This window comes from Malus sylvestris, chromosome 11, assembly GCF_916048215.2.
Source record: "Malus sylvestris chromosome 11, drMalSylv7.2, whole genome shotgun sequence".
Taxonomy (NCBI): domain Eukaryota; kingdom Viridiplantae; phylum Streptophyta; class Magnoliopsida; order Rosales; family Rosaceae; genus Malus; species Malus sylvestris.
In genome coordinates, this window is record NC_062270.1 from 10,889,647 (window position 1) to 10,910,442 (window position 20,796).

At 39.2% G+C, this 20,796-nt stretch overlaps 2 protein-coding genes, 1 long non-coding RNA gene and 2 pseudogenes across 3 annotated transcripts; 2 read left to right on the forward strand and 3 right to left on the reverse strand.

The window, feature by feature from the left end:
* Positions 1 to 586: 586 nt before the first annotated feature.
* On the reverse strand, positions 587 to 1,778 carry LOC126590223 (putative F-box protein At1g19160; annotated as a pseudogene).
* Positions 1,779 to 4,649: 2,871 nt separating this feature from the next.
* Positions 4,650 to 7,066, forward strand: LOC126588475 (uncharacterized). Its single transcript, XR_007611480.1, has 2 exons — positions 4,650 to 5,491; positions 6,603 to 7,066. It is a non-coding gene; the product is annotated as an uncharacterized LOC126588475 (long non-coding RNA).
* A 1,232-nt stretch (positions 7,067 to 8,298) lies between these two features.
* LOC126591553 (putative F-box protein At5g62660) lies at positions 8,299 to 9,648 on the reverse strand. Its single transcript, XM_050257275.1, has 2 exons — positions 9,078 to 9,648; positions 8,299 to 8,999 (listed from the first exon to the last, which is right to left on the reverse strand). Exons 1-2 carry the CDS (start codon positions 9,592 to 9,594, stop codon positions 8,299 to 8,301), a joined length of 1,218 nt encoding a protein of 405 aa, XP_050113232.1. The 5' UTR covers positions 9,595 to 9,648.
* A 4,260-nt stretch (positions 9,649 to 13,908) lies between these two features.
* Positions 13,909 to 15,304, forward strand: LOC126588762 (uncharacterized). The gene is made up of 2 exons (XM_050253861.1): positions 13,909 to 14,477; positions 14,801 to 15,304. Exons 1-2 carry the CDS (start codon positions 13,961 to 13,963, stop codon positions 14,842 to 14,844), a joined length of 561 nt encoding a protein of 186 aa, XP_050109818.1. The 5' UTR covers positions 13,909 to 13,960; the 3' UTR covers positions 14,845 to 15,304.
* Positions 15,305 to 18,012: 2,708 nt separating this feature from the next.
* On the reverse strand, positions 18,013 to 19,181 carry LOC126590224 (F-box protein At1g30790-like; annotated as a pseudogene).
* Positions 19,182 to 20,796: the final 1,615 nt, after the last annotated feature.

Here is a 20,796-nt window from a genome sequence, read left to right on the forward strand (position 1 = left end):
ATTTGTGCAAAATACTTATGTAGTTATTATTTATATCATATATAGACGAATTCAGTGAGATTTGAACAAGCAGTATTCATTCAAATAACATGATAATTATCATGCCCTTCACACACTCATACAAATACCCTATACCAACACCATCATCCTTATCACATTTTCTCTATTTCATTTTGGGTGAAAAGCTTTATATTTTTTTGTTGTTTTTTGAGCAAAATAAAAATTAATAATAATAATTGTGTGAGGTCATTGTTGTTGTAGCTGCTGATCATGCCCTTCACACACTCGTTTCTTGAAACGTAAATTCTCACTATACCTTATATCGGGGGAAAAAAAAACTTCAATCGAGCATCATAATTAATAATTTTTGTCAAAAGAATTGACAAGCTCTAAGTTTACATTCATCTCTGTATGCCAATTATGCAGCTAATTAAGCTGCTTTGGTTAACATGCTTGACAAGTCCTAAAAATACCAGAAAAGCCTACGTTCTCCAGCCAAATTGCTAAAATATGCGTGCACAAATGCATGAGACGTGAATAATCATAAAATTAAAACTTGATGATGAAATAGGCATGGTCTCGTGACTCATCTTATCAAGGGTTCCATGCTTTCCTCGTAACTAGTAAGCAACTTGAATCGAGTCCCAGTCAAATAAGCCCATTTGTCGGGGAAAACAATATCACTTCTCCTCAAACTTTCATTATTCATGTTGTATAGAATCACCTTCATGTAGGCAGGGTTTTGTCTGCTCAACCCTGCAGATTGGAGGAGGAGCTCATCTGTGTGAATGATACAAAAAGGAACAGCGTACCCTGACTCTGCCCAACGAGGAACAACGATGATCTACTTAACCCAGTTCTGTTTTTCGTAGTCCTTTAAAATCCATAACCCCATAATTTCATTTTTCATCATACTCCTGTCACCTATTAGACCCAAATATCCACCCACACCAACTATATTTCCCACGGGATACCTAACAAGATGCGTGAAACAAGTATAATCTTCAGGAAGTGGAATCACTCTGAATTTCTCGTCTCCAATGTCGAAAACCACAATGGGGTTGTGTGTCCCATGCATCCAATGTATGGTCCCATTTACGCACACACTTCGCCTGTGAAAGGGGAATTTAAGAGGATCAAAAGAGATATCATTAAGGTCTACCTCTATGGGCCTCCATAAACTTGTCCCCATTTTAAATACCTTGAACATAAAATGCACATCTCCCACAGCAGGGATATGCTTTTGCATTAGTAGAACTTTATACTCATTTGTAAGAGGACTGTACCCGAAATGGTGTGTAACATGTGCTGTGCAGGACGCAGGTGAAGTGTGGGGAAGAGATATAGACTATCGGGTGCTGGGGGTGAATATGCGTACGGGGTGGTTTGGATCTGTTTGTTTGGGAGCTGAGGTATTAGAAAGATAAAAACAGGCCAAGCCGTTCATACACTGTGCAGTGTAGAGACGTTCACTTTCGGTTGGCGGCGTTTGAAGGGTTAGAAGATGGGCAGCCGGTGTTAGATTTCCTTGTTGGTTATTTGTAAGGAGAAGAAGTGTTGCTGCTTTGTGGTTTTGTACGAGGCCGTGAGAAGGAGGTGAGTGTGCTTGTTGCAACCCAAGTTTTGATGGGCATATTGACAAATGAAGGGTTGCAAGTGAGAGAGGACCAAGACTTGCATACACATTTGAAGCGCATCAGAGACTTGGATGGTAACCTTGGGAGGATCTCAAAGCATGTAACTTGGCTAGGGAGCTCTGGACCAGCTGATGATTCCATGTGATATTTTACTTACTAACCACAAATTATTACAAGTGAGAGCTAGTTTTCTAGCTGCAGATGGTGAATGGGAAATCAAAAGTTCATAGTATTTTTCCTGACAGGAAACCTAGGAAAAGACAACGTTCCAGTTGGCGATTAACCCTTGACTACACCACCAATTGGAGATTAATATTATCAAGGTATGAGACAAACACATTGTGTTCTTCTCCCAATTAATATTCTTTTCTATGATCTACTTCTCGTGCTTTAATTAAACTTTCTGATATTCTACATGTGACTCGGAGTTTAACTTGTTATATGTGTATGAATAATTAAAAGACAACCATGAATAATTAAAAGACAACCATTAACACTTGATTTGTATGGGTGAGGAGAGATTTTTAAGTGTGATTGGAACACGGAGTGGTACATCACGTGTCACTATACAAATGATGAGATATGTGTGTTAAAAAGTTAATAACTTAAATATTAAAATCTTCCACAACTTATATAAAAACTTGTGGTGTACCACTCGTGTTCCGGTCACAATGAAAAATTTCTCGTCAATGAGTAAGGACAGATGTATAGGAAAAATTCTTTTTTGGGTGCCGGTTAAGCAAGGATTCTATCCTTTACAAGGGAAGTGATCCTTTTCGGATCTATACATCCAACGTCCAGGGATGAAAGGATCCTGACCTTTAAAAATTGATACTACGGTAAAAAACTATTGTAACTATCAAAAGTTTTCATTTACTTCTCTGCTTTTGGCCGTATGATCAAATTTTAAAAGTCAGAATTATTTGATCCCTGGACTTTAGATGTATAGATCCGGAGAGAATATTTTCCCCTTTACAAGGCTCTCCAATTTCGGTTAGGACATCCTCCTATTCTCTTTCAGGAAATTGCTGTCAGATTAAACTTTACTCAAGTAAAAGCTCTCATGATTTCTTCTTTTCAAAATGTGTAATAGGTAGAAGTCATAAGCTACTCTTCAGTTCTAGTGATTCTACTGTATTTGATAGTCTAGAATTGATTCATTTTTTTTTTAAAGTTTGGGGACCTTGTCAGTTATGTTGGTGGTTTTCGATTTAAAGTGTAGTTTGTGGATGAATTACAAAGTAAAGTCGCTTCTATGAGGGCTAAATCTAGAGTGTATTATTTATGTTCACTTCAAAGGTTATATTGAAAATGTAATTAAGATTTTAAGATCAGATTTAGGGATGAATTTTAGTAGGTGTGTGTTGCAAGTCTCATAGTATTCATCAACAATTTTGTTGTCCATACACACCCGGCTGTGTCGAAATGAAGCACGTGTGTAGTAGAGACCACCATAGCACTATGACTTCTCTCTAAGTTTCATCATCAATATTGGGTTGAGGTAATTTTCACTGCATCTAATCGATTAACAGACTAACTGTATATATGGCTTAAGATTTTAAAATACAAAATCAATTCTTATGTTTATAGCGTGATAATCAACACTTAAACTCGAAAACCACCAACATAAATAGTACATACGGCTCAAACCATCTATAAAATTCTTGCAAATTGAACACATTATGCATGTACATGATTTCACGATTGTGAGTTTGGATCAAATCTTCCACGGATATACTTATTAGTGGTCCGACATGGATGTACTGTATGGTGGTTGTGGATAACTATTTAAGTAGCACACACTACATATAGGATCAATGTCAAAACTTAGAAGGGCCACAATTCAACTTAGAAGGGCCGCAATTCGCATCACTTAATAAGTTGAATATCAGAGTGTTCGATAAGTAAAACTACAAAATAATAAAAATATTATTAAACAAACGAAAATGTTGAAACGGCTATAAAATCTCAATAGACTACCTCGTGTCTAACTTATCTTCATACTAAACTATAAGTTATATTTATAGAGAAAAAAAACCTAGAAACCCTAATTTGGATGGGCTAAGCCCATATACTAAACTAACAAACAAACCCAAATAATCATAAAATACTAATATTTTCCAACATACCCGTCAAACTCATGACGGTATACGACATGGGTTTGCAAACAAGCAAATGTGGACTGGCTTCGTTAGGTGGACTGGCAAACATGTAAACTTGACTGGCGAATTAATTCCGACTGGCTAGTGTTAAGAGTATGGAAAGAAAGCATACTAGTACTCCTTGTCATTAAACGGAGGAGATTTCCATATTCCAATTACAGCAACAAACTAAAAGAACCAAGATACCATTATCACTCGAGTGGTCACAAGTCTAAGCACTCGAGTGACAAATAAAAAATGCCAATCTTTTCCCAACCAATTATTTCTCATTGCCCGTTTAGACCTTAAAAAAACCAAACAATTTTTTGTCTTTTCTTTAACACTTTTGATAAAAGTAAAGGTCCATCTGATCAAAATAAAATGCCATAATCATACAATAATCCGGTTCATCAGAATTGAAGATGGGGGCCAACAGAGCAGCCTCGAACAACAGCAGTTCCTTGGACCGACAACCTGATTCAATTTAGTGGCTCTCAGGCAGCGAGTACCGTAGTGGCGAACCATGAATGGGTCGGATGCGGGTTGATCAGCTGGGTCTGGCAACAGGTGGTGCGCAACGTAGTGCTAATTGATGCAGGATGGATCTAGGTGCGACGACGGTAAGTCATGTAGGCGATGGTGGGGTGGTCATGGATGCTACACGTGGTGGCTTCGGTTACAGACCTTACGTTTCAGATTGGCTCTGGTGCGGTGCGGCTCCGGTGGCTCTGTTGAATATATCACTGCCAGCTCATCAAAACAGTTGTAAAGGATTGGATGATGTAATAGTTAGTTGAAAGAGTTAGTTCTCTAGTTAACTATATATATAGCTATTGTAAACAGATAGTAAAGTGAGTTCATTAAGTTCAATACAAAACTTTCATTCATTCATTCTCACATTTCTCTTCTCTGTAAAACTTCATTTCTTGGTTTTACAATTGTTCATCTTTGATTCTTCTCCAATGTAGTTAACATGGTATCAGAGCCACTAGGCTCACGCCATGATTTTGGTGGTTCCACTTCTCATTATTTTTCGTCTATTTTTAGCTTAGTTTTCTTTCCAAATTTTCATTAGATGTTCAGATAAGTTTTTCGGTGCTCCCGCGATTGTTCTATTACATCTGGGTTGACTGCGATTCGGAGGATTTGGAATCGAGTTGTTTAGTCACATCACCTGTGAGCTTTGGACTTGGGTCGATGTACGGATTGTCATTCGTAGACAGCGATGCCATTCGCAGACTGTCATTGGTTGAAATCGGGAAAAACTCGGTTTTTGGTGAAAATTGAGAAACGGGTTTTGTTAGGATCGTCGGTCTCAGGGCGGTGAAGCCTTTGCGATTAGGGTATACAGGCAGAAGTTCCAGAACCAACGACTTCCTTTTTTGAACCAGATACTGTAGCAGATGACGGAGGATGAAGGAGACGTGAGATTTGGTGGTTGTTTGTTCAAGATTGCAAATCTTGAGAGCTCTTCAGGTTCTGATTATGTGCACTCCAACTGTTTGAAGAAATGGCTTGGAGACGATCAACTTGACGGTGAAGTCGGAAGCTGACAGCGAGTGGTTATAGGACTCGATCTCCGACCCGGATCCGGAATCATCTTCGGAGGCATGGTGATCTAAGCTAAGACTGAGAAGTTTGAAGGTTTCTTTTCAACGACAAATTGCAATTACAGTGAGATTCCACAATTCCAGCGTGAGAAATGAGAGGAAGGTGAGATTAGACATGGCTGCAGTCCTCTAAGGTTTTGTTACTCAATTTTGCACTCTATCTATTTGCTTAACTGCCGCAGTGAAAAAAATTTGTTTCTTAGATAGGGTTTCTTGTATGTCAGTGTATCTGTTAAAGCCGATAGCCATTCTTTGTGAGATTGTTGAAGGAATACAAAGGCCGATGGCCATTCTTTTCTACTGTTTGAGTAGTTCTTGATTGTGGTTTGTGCACTCGAACAAGGCCGATTGCCAAAGAGTGTGTTGATTGCAATTTGTTTCCTCCATAAGGCCGATAACCGGAGTGAAAAGTTCTGTCTCAGATATTGTGTGTTACTCCTTAAAGGCCGATAGCCGGAGTAACGTTCTTGAAAAGTTTTGTTTGTTGTTATTGTGTGCAACTCCATTAAGGCTGATTGCCGGAGTGTAGTTCTTGTTCCTTTTCTTCATTGAAGGCCGATTGCCGAAGAAGGTTGTGTTTCTTGATTTTTGTGATTGTAAAGCTTGTTGACTATGAAATATTGGAAACCTTATCGTAAAGAAAACAGTAGCTACAACGGTGTAGAAATCAGTTTGAGGGGCTGAAATTCATTGGGAAGTTGATTGATAAGTATGAAATGACACCTTTGAACACTAAGAACATAGGATTCATTGCTGATAGGAGCAGGGCTAGGAGTACATCAACAAGAAGGATTTCATTGTTCTGCATTTCTCAAGAGAATCCAATCTTAAAGCGTTGTGGAATTGGGAGGAAATTTGTTGCAAGCTTTGATCAGGGACGTAACTTGGGTCTTCAAAAAGCTCTGGAACCTCGGGTATAAGTTCATGATGTCCTTCTCCAATGCGAGGAAATATGGGATCAATTGCACGTGAAAAACCTAAACTGCTGCTAGTAGATCCTTTTGGATAGGTAATAGATAAAGCGAATGGTGATGGCAGCCCAAAGTTGATTGGATTATCAAATGATTGGATTGACGATGACTGGCCAGATAACTGAGGACTTTGAACTTTTGTCTGAGACTTTGCATTTGGTCTACTTATTACATTTACACTTGATGATGAAGGCACCGACGATGAACGACTAAACAACTGCTGCCATGATTTTTATTTTTTAGGTGCAATCCCTGACTGTGCTTCTGAGTGAACAAGGCGGTGGACACTCTTATCATCTCCATTAATAAAAGATCTCGCAGCTACGCGCTCAGGTGGACATAAGTCTCTCTTCTGGGCATAATAACCTCTACTATCAATTGACTCGAGAACTTGTGCTTCCCCGATGGATGATGACAAGACAGAATTAGGCGGTGCCCCTTGGTTAATTTGGACATCTAAATAGTCTTGATTAAGAGATTGCCCATTTCTCAAGCACTCATACAATCTCAAACTGAAAATCCCAGTTGAGATTGAGGGGGGATGTTGAATATATCACTGCCAGCTCATCAAAACAATTGTAAAGGATTTGATGATGTAATAGTTAGTTGAAAGAGTTAGTTCTCTAGTCAGCTATATATATAGCTATTGTAAACAGATAGTAAAGTGAGTTCATTGAGTTCAATACAAAACCTTCATTCATTCCTTCTTACATTTCTCTTCTCTCTGTAAAACTTCATTTCTTGGTTTTACAATTGTTCATCTTTGATTCTTCTCCAATGTAGTTAACAGGCTCAACAGTTTTTCTTTTCACATACTTGTTGGTTTTTCAAACTACACCAACGACAATTTGAACTAGAAATAAACAATGTACAACACAAACAGACATACTGATACGAATCAAGAACAAATTAAATCCCGAATGATCAACCTGCTCTTATACCAAGTTGAATATCAGAGTATGCGACAATCAAGAGTACAAAATAATAAAGAATATTATTAAACAAACGAGAATGCCGAAATGACTATAAAATCCCAAGAGACTATATTGTGACTAACTTATCTTCCTACTAAACTATAAGCTATATTTATAAAGAGAAAAACCTAGAAATCCCAATTCGAATGGGCTAAAGCTCACATACTAAACTAACAAGCAAATTCAAATAATCATAAAATACTAATATTTTCCAACATTAATAATATTCTACTTGGACATTGCTAAAACTAGGTCCAAACAACAACTCAGTGTGTTTTGACAGGAAAATTTGGTTTCCTTCAACATTTTATGTGTTTTTTCTTTTGCAATTATTTTGGATAAAAATTGAAATCTTTTGTGATCAGAAGAATCTCAACAGAACGGTAACGGAATTCATTCAAACCTACTTTTATAAAATCATTATAGAACACCCTATAACACCCTATATAGCTTGCATTATATACTGCAAAAGATATGAAGGGTAAACATAATGTAAAAGTAGCACTCATTCTAATAGTAGGTTGATATTCAGGCCCTTCACACAAATACATCAAAACATTATCATCCTCATGACAGTTTCAGTACTCTAAAAAATAAAATAAAAAATAAAAAAGAAACAAGAAAAACTGTCTTGGATGACGGAATTGTTGTAGCAGCTGATCGTTGCTTCCCAAATATGACATCCCAATGTCTTCTCCCTTTGTTCTACGGGAGAAATATCAACTTTTGAGAGAGCCTCATCTTGCAACAATACGCAGCCATTGACTAAAATCTTCTAAAATCTTTGATGATGATAGGGAAATTGATTTCCACGCACTATATTTTTACTCGTGCACATCCGTTTTATTTTTGGACTTTGGTTTGAATAAAGCAAAAGAAAATCAATGGACCAATTTAAACATGGGTGTGAAGAAAGAGAAACGTGTTGTGTAAAAATCATTTTCCATGATGAAGTAGGCCGTATCTCATCTTAATGGAACAATGCTATCCTCATAACTAGTAAGTACCTTCAACCGAGTATTGTTCCGAAATGTCCATTCTGCGGGCAAAACAATCTCATAACTCCTAAAACTTTCACTCTTCATGTCGTACAGATGCACCCTCATACACGCAAGGTCGACCTGGTCCGTATTTAATCTGGGAAATTGGACGAGGAGCTCACCAGTGTGAATGGTATAGAAACGTAAGGGGTATCCCAACTCCCTCCAATGAATGGGAAATTTGAAAGACTCCTTAACCCACACTTGATTTTCATAGTCGTTCAAAATCCATAACCTCATTATATTTTGCCTCATCAACTGCACCCTGTCGCCTAGAGCCAAACGTCCACCCACTTCAACCATAACCTGATCAACCCTAAAAAGATTATAATCTTTAGGAAGTTGGATCACTCTACTAAATTTTTCATCTTCAATGTCGAAACCCACAATCATATTTTGTGACCCATTCATCCAATGTATGGCCCCATTGACGCACACGCTTGCTTCATAAAACAGGCAGCTATGAGGATCAAAAGGGAGATTATTAAGGTCCGCCTCTATGCGTTTCCACAAATTTATCCCCAATGTGAATATATTGAACATAAAATGTATACTCCCAGCTCGGGCAAACTTTTGCACTTGGAGAACCTTGTACTTGTTTGTAAGAGGACTAAACCCAAAATGATGTGTAACATAGGTTGTGCTAGATGCGGATGAAGTGTGGGGAAGAGCAATAGACTCTCCTCTTACAAACCCAAAATTATGTGTAACGTAGGTTGTGCTAGATGCGGATGAAGTGTGGGGAAGGGCAATAGACTCTCGTGTGCAAGGGTTAAATATGTGAACGGGGTTTCCATGATCAATTTGATTGGAAATTGAGGCATTGTGAACGGAGCTTACTTGATTGATTTGAACAGGGTTTACTTGAAGGTACAGACATACCAAGCCATTGATACTTTGTGCAGTATAGAGACATCCATTGGTTCGCAGCATTGGAAGGGTTAGAACATGTGTGGCGGGTGTAAGACTTCCTTGTTGGTCGATTTGTGAGGAGAAGAAGTGTTGCTGGCTTGTGGCTTGGTCCCAAGTGGTGAGAAGGAGGTGTGCGTACTTGTTGCGTCCAAAGTGGTGATGGGCCTCAACAAAGGAAGGGTTTTGGGTGAGAGAGGACCAAGACTTGCATACGCATTTGAAGCGCATCAAAGACTTAGACGGTAGCCTTGGGAGTATCTCGAAGCATGTAATTTGGCTGGGGAGCTCTGGACCAGTTGATGATTCCATGTGTATTGATCTATATTCTGTACTACTTTCTTAGGATGCAAGTTATCGGCTGGTCGATGGAGCTCCTGGTTTGTATCAGAATAAGAGTAAGAGGTGATATATAAAGAAATGACAAGGTCTAGTTGGGAATGCAGGCCATACAGCATGCTGCTTTGGATCGTCCGCTTGAATAATCTTTAAAAAAGACAACAGGACGTAACTTCAGCTATGTTTTCATTTTTTGTTGAATTGTTTAAAACCTTTGGAAAGTAAAACAAGGACAGATAAAACTACTACTGATTTAATATTTGATGTCAGTTTGTCAATATATTATTATTATTTTTCCATTTTGTTTTTGTTTTAAAAAGAAAGAGTACAATGTTCGTTAACGTAGTAAATGAAGTACTCACTAAGATATGGAGCCTTCATAGTTCATAGGTCTCGGTAAAAATCTTGCCGGAGATGCATTTGAAAAAAAGAATAGAGATGATGTTTAGGATATTCTCGTTATTTCTTGTGACTAGTTAGGGTACCAGAAGCCATTTACTCCCCAATACTCATTGTGAGTGAAAACAAGAACAAAATTTGAAACCCCAAAAGCAGCCAAATGTACCCACCAAAGAATTTCGTGGACGTTATGAGTGAAAACATAAGAACAAAATTTGTAACCCAAAGGCAGTAAAATGTACTCATTGATTGACACACAAAAAAAAAATGTACCCACCACAACATTGCATCAAACAATCCAAGTGCAAGTTCATCATTTTAATTTTTGTTATTGTGATGAAAACACGTAGACAAAGGTACCTACCACAAAATTTCGATGAATTCACCATCTATATTAAGTTTGACCCATAATTTAATCAGTTAGCATGAGAAATCAAGGACATTATTTTCTTCAACATCGGAAAAATAAGTTGATGGATACAAATGAAACCAAAACAAGAGCCAAAAACAGACAGTTATTCATAAAATTGTATATGTATCCAAAGTATTGATCCAAGTTTTTCATGTAGAAGAATTTTCAAAATATAATAGGGAAATTTTATTTAAACCCATCTAGCCTATTTCCACACCCAACTTACTCTTTTCACCAATTTGATTTTTAACTAAACTATTAATATCTCTTTAAACCCAAATTTAATACCTAATATACCCCCATAAATCCAATTCAATATGTGGATTTAGTTTTACAACCATTTGATTTTTAGAAGCTAAATAGACTTGGGAACTCCTCCTCGGCCACTTTATTTTCTCATAGAAGCTCATAATTAAGCAGAGGAGGAGAAGACAGCATAAAAATACTTACTGTGCAAATACTTAATAGACAATTAATTGCACAGTAAGTTTTTTTTTACTGTGCAAATACTTAACATCTTTTGTGATGATATTGTTTGATAAATAAATATAATGAAACAGATCATGCAATTGTTGTTTTTGAAGAATACGATATGAAAAAGACAGCATAAAAATGAGGCAATCTAAAGATAAATGGATAAATTAGTGAAATAGAGCATGCACCAACAGTAATGTAGTGCAATAAGCAACTCAATGAAGTGGAGTCAACCTCATTAAGAATCGCAAGTGATTTATCTCTCTCATCTGATAAGTTGAGCAATCGAGACTGAAGCTCCTTCGCTTCAGTTGCTAAATTGCTTTCTCCCCAAAGACTTCTCCAGCATGTTGCACAGAAAGAATATAACGTCAGTTATGATGCACCCTTAATTAAAATTAGCAGAACTCAGAATCCAATAACTTCAAACTTTAATCACATTTCACAAAATACAACCATGTCATTTGCGTCTTTTGCATGTGCCAACATCCGTTTAAGCTCCTCCACTTTGACCATGATATCCAAACCTCCCCTAGAAGCTTCCTCTTGACCAATATCCACTGCTTTCTCCTGGACCTCCACTTCTCTCATCATGTTGATGACCGATTCCATGGCTGAAAATAGGGTTTTTTGCAACATTGTTAAACGATTAGGAACTCTATCCTCGGGGAGGAGAGAAAAAATGGTGCCGCCAAAAACTAACTCCATGACAAGTGGGTCAGCAAAATAACACAAACAAAACATTAAGAATACGCTTTCTAATATCAAAACAAGATTTATTATCCCAAGATAATACATATTATTGGTAAAAAAAAAAAATGAGTACCTGCTTGTACCGGTGGAGTCCCAGGACTCTGAACCTGCACATGACTGACAGCCAAAAATGATTGTAGCCAAGTTAGGGAACTCACTAAGAACATCAAGGATAGCTGCATCGGCATCGAAGGGATGTTCAATAGCAATAGCCCTCAGAATGCGAAAATCAACCTGAGCCGAATCAGAAGAAATAATATGGACGGTCAGTTACAGTAAAAAGTAAACACAATCATTTACGAACCCCAGCCTGTAAAATAAAAGCTTCTCTCTCAGCTTTTAGATTTATCTGCAAGGAGGAGGAAAAGAAACCCGAATTTTACAAGAGTCAAAAGTTGATCCAAATCCCGGTCTGAGAAAACCCTATTGAGATTTCAGCTAAATGGAAACCAGAACAGGAAAATAATTGCAGGGTTTAATAAGACTGCTGAAGAACAGAGTGAGATTGTGAATCGTGATCCTAGAGAGAGAGAGAGAGAGGAGAGAGAGAGGGTTTATTGATAAATTTGAGTTTTATTATTAATTTCATTTTGTACTTAATAGTAATTATGCAATAGGGTAAAATAGACAATTAACATTCAAAATTTTAAGTTGGATGTAAAAATAGGTTACATGGGTTTAAATAAAATTTCCCAATATAATATAAAGTGATAGCAAATAAAGTCTTAAGGAAAGCGAAATTATTACGTAATTTGAAACAAAATTCCTTCTAGCCAGAACCCTCAGGGCCTCAAACACTATTTTTTTTCAACATTTCACTTGTCAGGGACCGAGTCCATAATGTTCTTTGATTTTACTTTGGACTTGTTTACTCTCAATTTTCGGCTTTTGGTCTAATTGCCTTTGTGGACGAATATAATTGGACACCAAAAGCCTCCACTTGGTCAGGAAGTTCTATGTTCACATTTCATAGACTGACAAGTGTTGAATAAATGTTAAAAAAAAAAAAAAAACATTTAGCAAATGAACCAAATTGCAACATTCAACAAAAAAAACATTGAATTGAAGCTTGAAGATGAAATAAGTCATCTCACCTTAATGGGGCGATGTTGTCATTATAATTAGCAAGAAACTTCAACCGAATATCATTCGGAAGTATCGATTCAGCAAAAAAAACTTTCACTTCTGAGACTCCTAGTCATAATCTCGAAGATTGGAGGAGGTGGAGCTCGCCAGTGTGAATAGTATAGAAAGGAATAGGGTATCCTAACTCCTTCCAACTAAAGGGAAAGGTGATGGTTTTCTTAACCCACACCTGATTTTGGTAGTCATTTCAAAATCCATAATTCCATTGTATTCATCTGTATCAACTGCCTGTCACCTATTAGAGCCAAACACCCTTCTGTTAAAGGTGTTAAAGGTGCTCCACTACATCACAAACTGGACAGCAGGAATATTATTATTCCTTGACAGCTAGGTTAGCATGTGTAGATGTACCATTATCTGGACAGCAAGGCCACTGCATGTGGTTTCTGACTGCTGCAACAAGGACAGCATGGATGCCACTTCCAGTCCTTTTGTTTATTGCATGCGTGTGTAACAAAGATGTATATAAACTCTGCTGCAATTGCAGCAGAAGATTCATTCAAAAATATATATTGGATCCAAATATTAAGATGGTATCAGAGCACCGATCTTGGTGACTTTAGAAGGCTCATCTTTGCTTCCGCCACAAACACAACCAGTTCCTCTTCATCAAACCCAGCCACCATGGGCGACGAGATGATACCTCATGTATCTGATCCTCTCATTCTGCATCATTCAGACTCACCAAGTCTTGTTTTAGTCTCACAACTTCTCGATGGACACAACTATGGACAATGGAGCCGCTCTATGCGAATTGCTCTCAGCGCCAAAAACAAACTAGGGTTCGTTGATGGATCAATCAAGAACCCTGCAACCACTGATGCTAAATATTCAATTTGGCAGAGATGCAACGACATGGTCTTATCTTGGATTTGGCAATCTGTGCAAGGCAACATTGCTCACAGTATACTTTACTGCAAAACTGCGACAGCAGCATGGAGGGACCTTGAGGATCGATTCTCGCAAGGCAACGATTCCAGGATCTATCAAATTCGACAAGAGATTGTCGAACACCGACAAGGACAACTATCTGTTTCAGATTATTACACAAAATTAAAAGCTCTTTGGGATGAATTAGCATCATACCATGAGCCCATTGCTTGTGAATGCGAATGATCCAAGGCACATGCAGACAGGGAAGAGAAAGAGAGAGTCATGCAGTTCTTAATGGGACTAAACGAGAACTACTCCACCATACGAGGCTCTATATTGATGATGAGCCCACTCCCGGATACACGACGAGTCCATGGATTGGTCCTCCAACACGAACGCCAATTGGATGTGGTGAATCGTCGTGAACCCACTGCCCATGCAATGCAAGCCAGTCGTTCAACAGCACCAAAAGGAGGCTATGGCGCCCACAACCCTAGTTCACGAAAGACTTTCAAATGCAGCTACTGTGACGGAGGACATCCAGTTGAACGTTGTTTTTTTCTTATTGGCTTCCCTGAAGGACACAAATGGCACGGAAAGAATGTGCAGCCCAGAAATAGGCGTACACCTCCAGCCTCCAACAATGTTGAGACACTACCATTGACAACTGCTCAGATTGACACAACCAAAGCACCCATCTCCAGCAATCAACCAACGTTCACAACCGAGGAATATCATCAACTCATGGCCCTTCTTCGCAATAAGAATGGTACCAATCTGCCACTTGTACATGCAACAGGTATCTATACGCCCAACTGCAACTTTACACAACATTCTCCGCATTCAACATTGTATTGGATCGTGGATAGCGGGGCCACAGATCATATTTCTCACTCATCACCCATCCATAATCACACTAGACCCCAACATGATTTTGTTGGGTTACCAAATGGTGGACAGACTGCGATTGAATCCATTGGGTCTATTAAACTGTCACCTAAGATAACCCTTGATAGAGTTTTGCATGTACCACAATTTCGTGTGAACCTATTGTCTGTGAGTAAGTTAACTTGGGCATTGAAGTGTGTTGTGATTTTCTACCTCGGTTTTTGTGTTGTGCAGGACATGGCTACGAAGAAGATGATTGGCCTGGGCAAGCAGTTTAATGGACTCTACTACCTCACTCCAACACAAAACCCTCATCTCGCCAACCATGTCAACCACACCTCGACACTGTGGCACCAACGTCTTGGGCACCAATCCTCGGCTCCTCTTCACTCTTTATCCCAGACCATTCCAGAAATCATTTTTGATTCTACACATGTTTGTGATATTTGTCCTTTAGCAAAGCAAACTCATTCATCTTTTGTTTCCAGTTCAATAAAATCTATTGCACCTTTTGATTTGATCCACTGTGATATTTGGGGGCCGCACCAAACACATACACCCTCTGGGGCACGTTACTTCCTCACCATTGTAGACGACTTCACTCGATTCACATGGGTTCATCTCATGCGATTTAAATCTGACACACAAACCATAATCCACTCGTTCTTTTCTTGGGTGAAAACACAGTTTAATCGTGACATTAAAACCCTTCGTGCAGACAATGAGGGGGAATTCATATCTCTGCGATCCTTCTTAGACACTCATGGCACCTTTTTTCGCAATAAGAATGGTACCAATCTGCCACTTGTACATGCAACAGGTATCTATACGCCTAACTGCAACTTTACACAACATTACCATAATCCACTCGTTCTTTTCTTGGGTGAAAACACAGTTTAATCGTGACATTAAAACCCTTCGTGCAGACAATGTGGGGGAATTCATATCTCTGCGATCCTTCTTAGACATTCATGGCACCTTTTTTCAACACACTTGTGCCCACACCCCTCAACAGAACGGAGTCGTTGAACGCAAACACCGTCACCTTTTAAATGTTGCCCGAGCCTTACGCTTTCAAGCTAACCTACCCTTAAAGTTCTGGGGGGAGAGTGTACAAACTGCCTGTTACCTTATCAATCGCCTTCCAACACCCCTGCTTTCCCTTCAATCTCCCTATAAACTCTTGCATGGGACACTACTTGTCTACACTCATCTTCGAGTTTTTGGGTGTTTATGCTATGCTACCAACCTTACTCCCTCACACAAATTTGATGCTCGTGCTCGTCGCTGCCTTTTCCTGGGATATCCTCTTGGTCAGAAGGGCTATCGCGTTTATGACCTTGATAGCAAGCGCATTTTTACCTCTCGCGATGTCACCTTCCATGAACATTTTTTCCCTCTTGCTAACTTACCACCAGAACCTGACCACAATACCCTAGTTTTACCTGTTCCCCATGACGACCCCACTCCTGCACCTTCAGACCTCCTTCCCACTATTGATCTACCTGCCTCATTCACTCTCTCCCTTCCTCCTGACATATCTCATCCAACCCCAGACACTACTACCTCGCCAACTCCTGCACCATCGTCTCATTCGCTGCCCCTCATTCCCCTTCGTCGCTCCGAACGCATTAAACAACCACCTGCCCACCTTCGTGACTATCAGACCCATCATGCTGCTTTGCTTCAGCCCAGCGCCATCTCTTCCACCATGTCCGACACACGATATCCTCTTCACCGGTATGTTTCTTATGCTCGTCTCTTTCCTGCTCATCGCTCTTTTGTTCACAATGTCTCTCACTTAGTTGAACCAGCCTCTTATGAGCAGGCACGCCATGACCCTCACTGGCTTGCAGCTATGAATTCTGAGCTTGAAGCCCTTGAAGCCAATCACACCTGGACTTTGGTTCCTTTACCCCTCCACCAACGCCCCATTGGATGTAAATGGGTCTTCAAAATCAAGTATCATTCCGACGGTACCATCGAACGCTACAAGGCTCGCCTTGTCGCCAAAGGGTTCACGCAGTGCGAAGGTATTGATTACAAAGAGACGTTCGCCCCCGTTGCTAAGCTCATTACTGTCCGCTGTCTCTTGACCATTGTTGTTGTTCGCAGCTGGTCTCTTCACCAAATGGATGTCCAAAACGCTTTCCTTCACGGTGCACTCCATGAGGAAGTCTATATGTTACCACCTCCTGGTTATCGTCGACAGGGGGAGACTATGGTTTATCGACTTCACAAGTCATTATACGGACTCAAGCAGGCATCTCGCAGCTGGTTCCAACGTTTTTCATCAACCATTCAAGAAATTGGCTTTCAACAGTCTCATGCGGACTACTCATTATTCACTAAGGTTTGTGGACACTCCATTACTGTAGTATTGCTCTACGTCGATGACATGATCATTGCAGGAAATAATGAGGAAGCCATTAGTCAACTCAAGCAATTTCTTAGTGGATGTTTTCGAATTAAAGACCTCGGACCATTAAAATATTTTCTGGGTGTCGAAGTTGCACGGTCCAAAGCTGGGATCTCCATTTGCCAACGAAAGTATACTCTGGACATATTGGAGGAAGCTGGCTTGCTTGGCGTAAGACCTGCCAAGGTACCTATGGAACCAGATTTAGTGTTGACAACAACAGGTGGTGATGCCCTCAAGGACCCGACTCGATATCGACGTTTGGTTGGAAAATTAATATACCTTACCATTATAAGGCCAGATATTACGTATGCAGTGAATAATCTCAGTCAGTTCATGCAAGAACCAACACTCCATCACCTTAAAGCAGCACATCGTCTCCTCCAATATCTGAAAGAAGCACCAGGACAAGGGTTACTATTTCCTACGGAGAACCAACTTAATTTGATTGGCTACTGTGATGCGGATTGGGCTAGATGTCCGATCACACGTCGATCAGTGACAGGTTTTTGTATCTTCCTTGGTAAATCACTTGTATCGTGGAAAAGTAAAAAGCAAGTCACGGTGGCAAGATCTTCAGCAGAAGCCGAGTATCGCTCCATGGCTGCAACCACTTGTGAGCTTACTTGGCTGAGGAATTTGTTGAATGATTTGCGTGTAAACCATCCTGAGCCAGCAAGGTTGTTTTGCGACAATCAAGCTGCTCTACATATTGCAGCGAACCCTGTGTATCATGAACGAACCAAACACATAGAGCTGGATTGTCATACTGTTCGTGAAAGGATTCAGAGGGGAGAGATCAAGACCTCTCATGTGCAGACGGGACGTCAAATAGCAGACATGTTTACAAAGCCACTGAGAGCACCTACCTTCCATTCACATCTTGGCAAGTTGGGTGTTATTGATATCCACACTCCAACTTGAGGGGGAGTGTTAAAGGTGTTAAAGGTGCTCCACTACATCACAAACTGGACAGCAGGAATATTATCATTCCTTGACAGCTAGGTTAGCATGTGTAGATGTACCATTATCTGGACAGCAAGGACACATGCATCATGGACAGCAAGGCCACTGCATGTGGTTTCTGATTGCTGTAACAAGGACAGCATGGATGCCACTTCCAGTCCTTTTGTTTATTGCATGCGTGTGTAACAAAGATGTATATAAACTCTGCTGCAATTGCAGCAGAAGATTCATTCAAAAATATATATTGGATCCAAATATTAAGACCTTCCATTTCAAATATATTTCCTTGCTTATCGTTAATACCATGAATTCCGTAATCATAATCTTTTGGGAATGGGATGACTCTGAATCTCTCGTCTTCAGGGTTGAAAACCACGATAATATTTTGTGTTGAGTCATGCATCCAATGTATGGCTCCATGGATGAATACAGTTCTCCTGCCAAACTGGCACTTCAGCGGATCAAATCGGAGATCATTAATCTACCTCTATTCACCTCCATGAACTTGTACCTAGTTTTAAAAACATAAAACTCATTCCCCTGTCGATTTTAGAGGCTGGAACTTTTTTATTTGAAGGACCTTATACTCGTTCGTGAGGGGAGTGAACCCAAAGTGGTGCGTAACATGGATGGTGCGGTACGCAGGTGAACATGAGGAAAAACTATACACTCTCGAGTGCAAGGTTTGAATATTCGAACAGGATGGTTGTGATCGGTTTGAATGGTGATCAAGGTGTCAGAAAGGTAAAGACAGACGAAGCCATTGATGCTCAGCGCTCCGTAGAGACGTTCAACATTCTTGCTTGGCGGTGTTGGAAGTTTAAGAAGGTCGGTGACAAGAGTTGGACTTCCTTCTTGGTTGATTTTTATGGAGAAGAAGTGTTGTTGTCTTGTAGGTTCGTCCCAGGTGGTGAGGAGGAGGTGATTCTGCTTGTCGCGGTAGAATTTTCGATGGCCATTGACAAAGGAAGGGTTGCGGGTGACAAATGACCAAGACTTGCATACACATTTGGAGCGCTTTAAAGACTTCGCGGATAACCTCGAAAGTATCTGAAAGCCAATCACTCCGTTCGGGCGCTCCAAACCAGATGCCATGAATATCTACTAGATTCATGGGAGATTATCCTTACTACTCACAACTAGTTTTGTAGAGGTTTCAAATTCTTTGGGGTGCCTGCCACCCCAAGAATTTAAATCATTTTGTACATTTTTGTTATTTTTGTTACCACAATAAACTATCATATTCATGCTTTTCAAAATATATTTGTCCCTGCAAATTACAATACGTATTTAAACACTTGTAATCAACAATTTAAAACCTAAATTTAAAGATATTTGAACGGAAAAGTATATTAATAAAACTCTCTTTGTCAACCAAAAGAAGGTGAAAAACTATTTAACAAAACAAAATTTTGCTATTTTTTATTTAAGTCTCACCTACATGTGATTTTAACATCTCTAAATTTTACAAAAAAAAAATTAAAAAAGATATATTTCTAGCAAATAAAAAATTTGCATTTTTTACAAAAGAACATGGATTAAAACTTACGATTTTTAGTCAATTTTGCAAATTCAGACATAAATCACTGTTCAATTGGTTTATTTTCAACTTCGCCTCATTGTGAAGTTCTGAAAACTAAGATGAGACTTTCCGTTGAGATTCTTGAGTGTCGAACCTGATTTGACAATTTTATGGGTCTCACTACTACGTTTTTCACTTATTTTTTTATGTTTTCGGCTCAAATATTTTACTAAATATACATTTGTTGCTCCATGAACTGTAAAACTGCTTTCAAATTCTTTAAAAAGTTTAACTTAATACTCACGAAAAATATTTTGCAAAAATAAAAAATTCTCATTTTTGTCAAAAGATATGGGTGTTACGTGGGCTTAACACACGCAAAACGAGGTGGACTCAGCTCATACAGAACGAGACGAACCATGATATGCAAAACAAGGGGCTCTGCTCATAGAAAACGGGGTGGACTTTTGGTACACAAAACGAGATGAGCTCGCACACGGAAAACGAGGCGGGATAAGTCGCACAAAGTGAGGCCAGCCTTGCGCATGGAAAACAAGGCTGTCTCCATTCACTCCAAAATGATGTAGGCTCCTTGGACGCAAAACGAGGCGAACACCTCACATGCAGAACGAGGTGAACTCCCTAGTGCTCAGAAGACGAGTCGGGCTCCACGAACAGAAAAATATATTTTGAAGAATATGAATATGATAGTGGTAAGAGAAATGAAATAAAAATTAACAAAAATGATTCAAATTCTTAGGGGTGCCTAAAAGTGATGTGGTGACTTTTTGTTTGCCACCCTCAAGAATTTGAATCATTTTGTGCATTTTTTTAAATTTTTCTTACCAATACAACAAACTATCATATGTATGCTAAAACGACATGGGCTATGTGGATGCAAAATGGGGAGGGCTTTTGGCATGCAAAACGATGCGAACACCTCACATGCAGAACAAGGCCAACACATGCACACATGACAAGATGGGCTACGGGCTCGCAGAACGAAGTGAACTCCCATATGCTTAGAAAACGAGTCGGGCTCCATGCACAGAAAAATATATTTTGGAGAACATGAATATGATGGTTTGTTGTAGTGGTAATAAAAATTAACAAAAATGGTGAAAGATTATTAGTAGAACTCTCATTGTCAACCAAAAGAGGGTGAAAGACTATTCAACAAAACAAAATTTTGCTATTTTTTGTTTCAACCTCACCTATAGGTGATTTTAACATCTCTAATTTTTACAATATATATATATATATACACTAAATATACATTTTAACATCTCTATACTGTTCACTTTTTTTTTTTTCCAATTTAAA

Coding starts and splice junctions, on each gene's coding strand:
- LOC126591553 (XM_050257275.1), bottom strand. CDS start 9,594: ATGGAATCATCAACTGGTCCAGAGCTCCCCAGCCAAATTACATGCTTC. Junction 9,000..9,077: donor TAGCACAACCTACGTTACAC/ATAATTTTGGGT, acceptor CCTATGTTACAC/ATCATTTTGGGTTTAGTCCT.
- LOC126588762 (XM_050253861.1), top strand. CDS start 13,961: ATGCAGTTCTTAATGGGACTAAACGAGAACTACTCCACCATACGAGGC. Junction 14,478..14,800: donor GCCACTTGTACATGCAACAG/GTATCTATACGC, acceptor TGTGTTGTGCAG/GACATGGCTACGAAGAAGAT.